The 11,106-nt window shown below is 41.4% G+C and overlaps 1 protein-coding gene across 2 annotated transcripts in view; it reads right to left on the reverse strand.

The window, feature by feature from the left end:
- Positions 1 to 11,106, reverse strand: part of LOC116564247 (activating signal cointegrator 1) — a 65,735-nt gene that overhangs the window by 51,295 nt on the left and 3,334 nt on the right. For both annotated transcript variants that reach the window (XM_032297192.1, XM_032297193.1), the window contains exons 2-4: positions 9,892 to 9,970; positions 4,852 to 4,981; positions 1,259 to 1,474 (exon numbers count right to left, since the gene is read on the reverse strand). In XM_032297192.1, coding sequence (XP_032153083.1) covers positions 1,259 to 1,474; positions 4,852 to 4,981; positions 9,892 to 9,898 — 353 coding nt within the window. In that variant the 5' untranslated portion in view covers positions 9,899 to 9,970. The remainder of the gene's footprint in view (positions 1 to 1,258; positions 1,475 to 4,851; positions 4,982 to 9,891; positions 9,971 to 11,106) is intronic.

The following is an 11,106-nucleotide window of genomic DNA, read 5'->3' on the forward strand; positions in this document are numbered from 1 at the left end:
CATAGAGTAGCTGGGATTACAGGCACGCACCACCATGCCCAGCTAATTTTTTGTATTTTTGGTAGAGACGGGGTTTCACCATGTTGACCAGGATGGTCTCGATCTCTTGACCTCGTGATCCACCCGCCTCGGCCTCCCAAAGTGCTGGGATTACAGGCTTGAGCCACCGCGCCCGGCTATATTTAACTTTTTAGTGAAACTTATTATAGCATCATAGAATGTTTTGAGGTAGAGACAGATATACCCTAGATTTTTTTCTAAACAGGCAATGATCCCAAAATAACATATTTAATTCTTTCTTTAACGATTAAAAATGTTAGCTTTATTGATTATTAAACTCACATACATATATATATACACATGCATACATACACATGCAATTTAAACATACCAATCTCTTTCTGGATTCTGTTTCATTGATCTATTCCTGTGCCCAAACTATATCTCATTGTTTTAAAAATCGGTTTTTTTTTTTTTTGCACTTTGGAACTTTAGAAGGCTGAGGCAGGCAGATTACTTGAGGTCAGGAGTTTGAGACCAGCTTGGCCAACATGATGAAAACCTGTCCCTACTAAAAATACAAATATCAGCCAGGCATGCTGGTGGGTGCCTGTAATCCCAGCTACTCAGGATGTTGAGGCAAGAGAATCGCTTGAACCTGACAGGCGGAGTTGGCAGTGAGCCAAGATCATGCCACTGCACTCCAGCCTGGGCAAAAGAGCGATACTCCATCTCAAAAAACAAAATGAGCAAACAAAAAAATCCAGTAATTATCTAGTAGAATTGTTCAATTATTCTTTTAAAATTTTTTCTTTTTTTTTTTTTTTGAGACGGAGTTTCGCTCGTTACCCAGGCTGGAGTGCAATGGCGCGATCTCAGCTCACCGCAACCTCCGCCTCCTGGGTTCAGGCAATTCTCCTGCCTCAGCCTCCTGAGTAGCTGGGACTACAGGCATGCGCCACCGTGCCCAGCTAATTTTTTGTAGTTTTAGTAGAGACGGGGTTTCACCATGTTGACCAGGATGGTCTTGATCTCTTGACCTTGTGATCCACCCGCCTCGGCCTCCCAAAGTGCTGGGATTACAGGTTTGAGCCACCGCGCCCGGCTTAAAATTTTTTCTTAGATATTTTTATATGTTTTCTATTGTAAACAAACACATTTTTAAAATCAACAAAAATAACAGATCCGCGAGAAAGGAAAAATCCTTTATGGTCAACCTATTCCTTCTTTGAGACCCTTTCTAGTGCTGCTCACTTACCTGCTATGATACTCTGCTAGCGAATTTTCTTCTTCCAGGATCTTCCTTCCTGCAAAGTCAATGGTGACCTTCTTAGAAAGTCGAGAGGCGTGTCGAAGTTCTCTTAGTTCCTCCTCTCGCTTCTGCAAGGTTTCCCGCTCAAGTTTGGACAACCACTGGTTAGAATCACTGGCAAAGTAATCTGATTCATCATCAATGACTTGAGTCCTTCGAATACTGAGAAAAAAGGAACACATGGCAATTAGGTCATCTGTTGACAAATAAGGACCAATTACTATAAAACTGTTTCAAGGTAGCTTACTATCTCAAATACAGATGCCCCAAAATATTCCAAAAGCAGCTCGAGCTCTGCATGTGTTTCAACTCCATTGTAGGCTCAGCTCCTAGAACTTATCTCAACTTCAGGCAAGAAAAAAAACAGCACCATTATCCACTGTCCTTCTATGTTTCTTATTAGTCCAGCCTCTACCTTCTGATAATTGGGCTTCAGCCTCGTTTTGCTGCATCTGAGTTCATGTTTGACGGCTTACTAAGTATCCTAGTTCCTCTGCAATTGGGATCCAGTCTATTCTTGCTAGGCTTTTTTGCTTATTGGAGTTTTATGCTTAAGTCTCAGTTCTGTAGCTGAATTATTTATTCTTTTTTTTTTTTTTTTAGACAGAGTTTTGTTCTTGTTGCTGAGGCTGGAGTGCAATGGTGTGATCTTGGCTCTCTGAAACCTCCACTTCCCGGGTTTAAGCGATTCTCCTGCCTCAGCCTCCCAAGTAGCTGGTATTACAGGCACGCACCACCACACCTGGCTAATTTTTGTATGTTTAATAGAGACAGGGTTTCTCCATGTTGTTCAGGCTGGTCTCAAACTCTCAACCTCAGGTGATCCGCCTGCCTCGGCCTCCCAAAGTGCTGGGATTACAGGCATGAGCCACCACGCCCAGCCAACTATTTACTCTTAAGACATTCTATTACCCTGCTACTATATGTCATTACCTATACCCCACTTTCCAGGCTCTCACTAACGCACTGTGGCCAAGTTTCAAGATATGACAATCAGGCCTATCCCTAAGATCATACTGACAGAGAAACTAAAAACTGGAAAGAATCTTGATGGTCTAACTCTCTCATTCTACATATAATGAACCTGGGGCTCACAGAAGTTGGGTAATTACTCCAATGTCATAAATCCAATTAAGATTAAGTTTCCAGGCCGGGCATGGTGGCTCACACCTGTAATCCCAGCACTTTGGGATGCTGAGGTGGATGGATCACAACGTCAAGAGATTGAGACCATCCTGGCCAACATGGTGAAACTCCATCTCTACTAAAAATACAAAAAATTAGTTGGGTGTGGTGGCGCACGCCTGTAGTCCCAGCTACTCGGGAGGCTGAGGCAGGAGAATTGCTTGAACCTGGGAGGGGGAGTTTGTAGTAAGCTGAGATCGCACCACTGCACTCCAGCCTGGCGCCTGGTGACAAAGCGACACTCTGTCTCAAAAAAAAAAAAAAAAAAAAAAAAAAGATTAAGTTTCCCCATAATTACAAAGAGTGATATAAATAGACCTAAGGGAATTACTGAAGTTAGATTCATATATTGACTTCAAATTTTCATACTCAGCTAGAATTATAAAAAGATTTTGTCTTAGGCCAGGTCTGGTGGCTCATGCCTGTAATTCCTGCACTTTGGGAGGCCAACGCTGGCAGATCACAAACAAAATAAAATAAAAATAAAGCAGACTTGGAGTAGAAGGTTTTTTAACAGCACTCTGGAGGAAATCGGTCTTTTTTTTTTTTTTTTTTTTTTTTAATCTGGCTGTGGCATCCATGCTTGAGTGCAGTGGATTGATCTCTGTTCACTGTAACCTCTGCCTCCCTGACTCAATTGATCCTTCCCCCTCAGCCTCCCAGGTAGCTGAGGTTACAGGCGTGTGACACTATGCTTGGCTAATTTTCATATTTTTTTTTGTATAGATGGGGTTTTGCTATGTTGCCAAGGCTGCTCTCAAACTTCCAGGCTCAAGTAATCTGCCAGGCTTGGCCTCCCAAAGTGCTAGGATTACAGGCATGAGTCACTGTGCCTGGTGGAAACTGATCTTACACAAAAACCTAAATAATGAAACTGGTACCCATGAACACACCAGCAAAGCAGCAACAACAATAGGGAGAGATCCTTTTCCAGTTTATATTTATCAAGAAGTAAGTGCACTCTATTTCTATTTCTAATAATAGGTTGTGCTGAGTAGGGTGAAACGTGATACTGAAAGGATGAAGAGTGAATATGAGTTACATAGCTTGTGATGAGTTTATTTAAGGAATAATATTCTAAATCTTATCTCATGCATTCACAGCAAAAGGTTTGGAAGTAGCAGGAATGTCTCATCAAAAGATTACAATGCCAGGAATAGACTCTCAGGTTACAAGAGATTCAGGGTCTTTCTGAGAACCCTCACAAAGTCTTTTAAGAAGGGGGCATATAGATCCTATTCAGGCCGGGCGTGGTGGCCCACGCCTGTAATCCAAGCACTTTGGACGCCAAGGTGGGTGGATTACCTGAGGTCGGGAGTTCAAGGCCAGCCTGACCAACATGGTGAAACCCCGTCTTTAAAAAATAAATAAATAGGCCGGGTGCGGTGGCTCAAGCCTGTAATCCCAGCACTTTGGGAGGCCGAGGCGGGTGGATCACGAGGTCAAGAGATCGAGACCATCCTGGTCAACATGGTGAAACCCCGTCTCTACTAAAAATACAAAAAATTAGCTGGGCATGGTGGTGCGTGCCTGTAATCCCAGCTACTCAGGAGACTGAGGCAGGAGAATTGCCTGAACCCAGGAGGCGGAGGTTGCGGTGAGCCGAGATCGCGCCATTGCACTCCAGCCTGGGTAACATGAGTGAAACTCCGTCTCAAAAAAAATAAAATTAAATTAAATTAAATAAATAAATAAATCATATCCAAACATTTTTTTTTACCACTAACTGGTTTTCAACAAATATTTTGTTCAGAAGGAAAAAAAGCATAAGAGGAGGAAATAAAAAACAGAACTATCATAAATCTATCTCTTAAAGAGAAGTCAATGGATTTACAATAATAATGTAGGAGTATAAAGCCAATTTAGTTGTATTTTAATATACTGATTATTGAATCAAAAACAAACTTAGTCAAAGGAAAGGAGAAAGGTAAATCATGCCTTCCTATGATAGGGCATAACCTATGCTCTCCCAGAGGCAATTCCTTATAGAATCTCCAGAGCCCAGCTAGCAATCTGCACATAATAGGTACTCTAATACAGGGGACTGAATGAATGTCTATAAGTAAAACAAGTGGTGAATTCTGTCAACCCACATCAACTGTACAGCAGGGGATAAACTAACATTTGCCAGGAATCAAAAAAAGCTATAGGACAGGATTCTTTTGGTGGGAGCCTATATTATTCAAACATGGATTAAAAAACAAGATGTAGGTCTCCTATGTAGGGGATCCAGCTCTTCTTTTGCTATAAACTCTTTCACACTCCAATACGAGAAGGTATCAAGTACCAAAATAATGACCAGAATCTGTGGACTAGTTTATTTCTTAGCATTTGTTATTCTAACTCTTTCATACCTAGTTCTGTCAAACTCTAACAGTTTGTCTTTATGCTTCATAGCTTTCTCCAGACCAGACTTAATTCGCATTTCTTGATGAGGAAGAAGGTCCTTGGTAGAGATGTCCATCTTTCCAGAATTCTCCACCCCTGAAATTCAATAAGGAAGTCAAACAGTGTCAACCTCTAAATACAAATTATTTGTATCAGTGTGCAGTAAAGAATAAAACATCGGAAGATCTGGTTCTGGCCTGATGGCCTGGAGCCTTCATTTCAATGGAAAACAAGTACACAAGCCAGGCCTTACTTGTACAGCATTAAGCAGTGCTTGACACACGACAGGTTTACAAATGCTAGGGATCTTTTCTTCCTTTATAAAAATTTGGCTAAGAGTACCAAAGTATTTAAGAATATGACATAAAAATGCCTTATCAGTGAAAAAGTTTACTAAGTAGGTCTGAATATTACCTTTAAACATACGGTTTTTCAAGACAGGGTCTAATGCTGTTGCCCAGTCTGGAGTGCAGTGGTATGATCATAGCTCACTGTAGTCTTGAACTCTTTTTTTTTTTTTTTGAGACGGAGTTTCACTCATGTTACCCAGGCTGGAGTGCAATGGCGCGATCTCGGCTCACCGCAACCTCCGCCTCCCGGGTTCAGGCAATTCTCCTGCCTCAGCCTCCTGAGTAGCTGGGATTACAGGCACGCACCACCATGCCCAGCTAATTTTTTGTAGTTTTAGTAGAGACGGGGTTTCACCATATTGACCAGGATGGTCTCGATCTCTTGACCTCGTGATCCACCCGCCTCGGCCTCCCAAAGTGCTGGGATTACAGGCTTGAGCCACCGCGCCTGGCCTTATAGTCTTGAACTCTTAGGCTCAATCGCTCCTCCCACCTCAGCCCCTCGAGTAGTTGGGAAAATAGGCATATGGCACTGTGTCTGGCTAATTTTTAAATTTTTGTAGAGAGGCGGTCTCACTATGTTGCCCAGCCTGGTCTCAAAGTCCTGGCTTCAATCAGTCTTCTCACCTCAGCCTCCCAAAGTACTGGGATTCCATACATGATCCACCATGAAAGCCTAAATATACTTTTATATATCAAAACTAAACACTAAATAATGAAAGAAAAAAAGAGAAAAATTTCACAAAAGGGGCAGAAATGAGCAGTTTCAGTTTAATGAGAACCTACTAAATGGTGAGGCACTTAATATACATGTTATTTAATTTTCACAATAACCCTGTAAGACAGTATGTATTAAAAAAAAAAAAAAGTTTGTATTGTCTTTGTTTTACAGATAAAGTGAAGTTCACAGATAACAATACATTTACTGAGTTCACACAGTTAGAAATTAGACCACAGAAGCAAAATCTAAGCTGGGTACAGTGGCTCATGCCTATAATCCCAGCACTTTAGGAGGCCAAGGAAGGTGGATCATGAGGTCAGGAGTTCGAGACCAGCCTGGCCAAGATGGTGAAACCCGTCTCTACTAAAAAGAAAAAAATTAGCTGGGTGCAGTGCTTTGCGCCTATAATCCCAGCTATTCAGGAGGCTGAGGCAGGACAATCGCTTGAACCTGGGAGGCAGAGGTTGCAGTGAGCCGAGATCACGCCATTGCACTCGAGCCTGGGTGACAGAGTGAGACTCTGTCCGCCCCCCAAAAAAGAAAAGAAACAAAATCTGAGCTCTAGTCTAACTCCACAGCCAACATTGATTCTATGGTTGTTATCTTCTTTGACAGCATGTTATAAATTTATATAGATCAGAAAAGAGAGCCATAGATTATGACACACCCAAGATCCAAAATGGGTTAGCTGGCTGAGTGTGTGGCTCACTCCCGTAATTGCGGCACTTTGGGAGGATGAGGTGGGAGGATCACTTGAGCCTAGGAATTCAAGACTAGCTTGGGCAAAATGGTGAGAACCCATGAATACAACCAATTTAAAAATTAGCCAAACATGGTGGTACGTGTCTGTAGACTCAGCTACTTGGGAGGCTGAAACAAGAGAATAGCTGCAGTAAAATGTGTTCATACCAATGCCCTCTAGCCTGACAGAGTGAGACCTTGTCTACAAACAAACAAAGAAAGCACTTCGAATTAGAACTATTTTTTCTCAGAATAATTACCTTAAAACCAAATTGAAGAAAACATATGTAGTTGTATGTGCAACCTCATTAATAATAAAATTACAGGCCAAGCGCAATAGCTCACATCTGTAATCCCAGCGCTTTGGGAGGCTGAGGTGGGTGGATCACCTGAGGTCAGGAGTTTGAGACCAGCATGGCCAACATGTTGAAACCCCGTCTCTACTAAAAATGCAAAAATTAGCTGGGTTTGGTGGCGGGCACCTATAATTCCAGCTACTCAGGAGGCTGAGGCAGGAGAATTGCTGGAATCCAGAGGCAGAGGTTGTAGTGAGCCAAGATCACGCCACTTCACTCAAGCCTGGGTGATAGAGACTCCGTCTCAAAATGAAATAAATAAATAAAATAAAATTATAGCTTTTTACAACTAAAACAAATTTGAAATGTCAAAACTCAAGAGTGAACAGCTTTCTGAGTACAATGCTAATATTGCTATAGATTAATACAATATTTTAATAAAAAAATTTGGGAAATATATCTCAAGTGTCAAAAAGATCACATTATTTGATGTAGTAATATTATTTTTAGGAATTTATCCCAAGGAAATAAATCAAAAGCTATGTTAACAAAGGTAACGATTTGTGATATTATTTAAAAGTTGGAAACAAATATCCAGTACCTGGGAAATAATATTATAATAAATCAAGTTAAAAGACTATTTTTAGCTACTAAAAATAATTATGAAGAATATATAGCAAGATAGAAGCTAATTATGAATTAGTTGGAAAAAATGGACAAACAAATGTTTTTACACATATTATATTATAATCCCAACCAATCTGTCTATATAAAGCAAAAACTACTATGAACCAAGGTAGGAACAAAATGAAATATTTGCATAAGCAGTGAGTAATGAGTATATTATTTTTTCTTTTAATAATGTCCTCAACAGACCATGTGTGGTGGATGAGATCCCAGCACTCTGAGAGGCAGAGGTGGGCGAATCACCTGAGGTCACAAGTTCGAGACCAGCCTAGCCAACATAGGGAAACCCCATCTCTACTAAAAATACAAAAAATAAAATTAGCTGAGCATGGTAGTAATCCCAGCTACTTGGGAGGCTGAGGCAGGAGAATCGCTTGAATCTGGGAAGCGGAGGTTGCAGTGAGCTGAGATCACACCACTGCACTCCAGCCTAGGCAACAAGAGTGAAACTCTGTCTCAGAAAAAAAAAAAATAAAACAATTTAAAAATAATAATGTCCTTAACTATTTTTGTCAGGTGTGTTGCAAGCATAAAAGGCTTACAAAACCACCAAAATCTAGACCAATAAGGGTAGAAAAAAAAAAAAAAAAGGCTGACAAAATAAGTAGAGTTCCTATATAACCTTCACACAGTTTCCTTTAATGTTACCATCTTATCTTACAAAACCATAGCACAATTATCAAAACTGAGAAATTAACATTGGTATAACACTACCAACAGACTATTTGGATTTTAACATTTTTTTCCTTAATGTCATTTTTCTGTTCTAGGATCCAATACTGGATCTATACTGCATTTAGTCATCACATATGTCCTTAGTCTACTCCAATCTGTGACGTTTCTTCAATCTTTTCTTGTCTTTCATCACATTGTAAATCTCTTATTCTTAAACTTTCACCCAGTAATTTCACCACCCATTGGTGGATCATGCTTGTGGCAGTTACGACTGTGGTGTTCTAACTGTGATTTTCTAGTATTTTCATTTCTTGTACTACTTTAACTGGAATTTTTAAAGATGTCAGCCGAGCACGGTGGCTCACGCCTGTAATGTCAGCACTTTGGGAGTCCGAGGCAGGAGGATCATGAGGTCAAGAGATTGAGACCATCCTGGCCAACATGGTGAAAACCTGTCTCTACTAAAAATACAAAAATTAGCTGGGCATGGTGGCACGTGCCTGTAGTCCCAGCTACTCAGGAGGCTGAGGCAGGAGAACCACTTGAACCTGGGAGGCGGAGGATGCAGTAAGCCAAGATCATGCCACTGCACTCTAGCCTGGGCAACAGAGTGAGACTCCATCTCAAAAAAGAAAAAAGAAAGAATAGTTGTCCTCTCTCGATTTTATTTATTTATTCAGTTATTTATACAAGTGTGATCTCATGGATATTAATTTTATTCTTTAGATTATAATGTAATACTATTATTTATTTTGCTGTTCAACATTATGTAGTCTTAATAATTTTTTTAAAAAATAGCTGCTTATAGAATGAGTGAATAGGCCAGGCAGCCGGGCATGGTGGCTCACACCTATAATCCCAACACTTTGGGAGGCCAAGGCTGGTGGATCACAAGGTAAGGAGTTGGAGACCAGCCTGACCAACATGGTGAAACCCCATCTCTACTAAAAATACAAAAATTAGCCGGGCGTGGTGGTTCATACCTGTAGTCCCAGCTACTCAGGAAGGTGAGGCAGGAAAATCAATAGAACCCAGGAGGCAGAGGTTGCAATGAGCCGAGATTGTGCCTCTGTACTCCAGCCTGAGTGACAGGGCAAGACTCTGTCTCAAAAGGCCAAAAAAAAAAAAAAAAAAAAAAAAAGGCCAGGCATGGTGGCTCCCACCTGTGATCCCAGCACTTTGGGAGGCTGAGGCAGGCGGATCACTTGAGGTCAAGACATCAAGACCAGCCTGGTCAACATGGAAAAACTCATCTCTACTAAAAAAAATACAAAAATTAGCCAGGTGTGGTTGCACATGCCTGTAATCCCAGCTTCTTGGGAGTCTGGGGCAGAAGAGTAATTTGAACCCAGGAGGTAGAGATTGCAGTGAGCCAAGATTGTGCCAGACTCCATCACAAAACATCAACAACAAAACAGAGAATGAGTGAATAAATTGCATGTTGCATTCCAGGATACAGGAAAGAGAGAAAAAAGAAACAATTAAAGACACAGGTACCCATTATCACAGTGATCCAATTAGAAGACTGCTGTTTACCTGACATGAGCTTCTTTAGCAGTTTCTGGCTCTTGTTTGAGTCACGCTGTAAAATATCTTGTTCCTCTTGAGTACATACCTATAAAATAATAAGAGTAAGACATGTGATCCAATAGTTAAATTACATTGTTTTCTTGATATACCTAAAAGTAACCTCAAATTATACATTAGATGATGGCAAAATTGGACTACTGGATTTTGCTTTTTTTTTGAGAGAGAGAGAGAGAAAATCTCACTCTGTAGCCCAGGCTGGAGTACAGTAGCGAGATCTTGGCTCACTGCAACCTCTACCTCCTGTATCCCAGTTCAAGCAATTCTCCTAACTCAGCCTCCTAAGTAGCTGGGATTACAGGCACGAGCCACCATGCCCAGCTAATTTTTGTATGTTTTAGTACAGACGGGGTTTCACTATGTTGGCCAGTCTGGGCTTGAACTCCTGACCTTATGATCTGCCCACCTTGGCCTCCCAAAATTTCTGGGATTACAGGCATGAGCCACCATGCCCAGCCACTATTGGTGTTTTTAATCCAAACACATCAATACTAAATGCAAATGAGTTTTTCTCCACATTTCTTTCCATTTCTTTCTTTTTTTTTTTTTGAGATGGAGTTTCATTCATTACCCAGGCTGGAGTGCAATGGCGTGATCTTGGCTCACCGCAATCTCCGCCTCCTGGGTTCAGGCAATTCTCCTGCCTCAACCACCTGAGTAGCTGGGATTACAGGCACGCGCCACCATGCCCAGCTAATGTTTTGTATTTTTAGTAGAGATGGGGTTTCACCATGTTGACCAGGGTGGTCTCAATCTCTTGACCTCGTGATCCACCCGCCTCAGCCTCCCAAAGTGCTGGGATTACAGGCTTGAGCCACCGTGCCTGGCCATTTCTTTCTTTTTTATGAGCCGAACAATAAACTTATATCAGCTGGGTGCAGTGGCTCATGCCTGTAATCCCAGCACTTTGGGAGGTTGAGGTAGGTGGATCACGAGATCAGAAGTTCAAGACCAGCCTAACCAACATGGTGAAACCCTGTCTCTACTTAAAAATACAAAAATTAGCCAGGTGTGGTGGTGCACACCTGTAATCCCTGCTACCTGGGAAGCTGAGGCAGGAGAATTGCTTGAACCCAGGAGGCAGAGGCTGTGGTGAGCCGAGAGCGCACCATTGCACTCCAGCCTGGGTGACAGAGCGAGACTCAAAAAAAAAAAAAAAAAAAA

Source organism: Sapajus apella, unplaced genomic scaffold, assembly GCF_009761245.1.
Source record: "Sapajus apella isolate SASKATOON/1434 unplaced genomic scaffold, GSC_monkey_1.0 scaffold37, whole genome shotgun sequence".
NCBI lineage: Eukaryota > Metazoa > Chordata > Mammalia > Primates > Cebidae > Sapajus > Sapajus apella.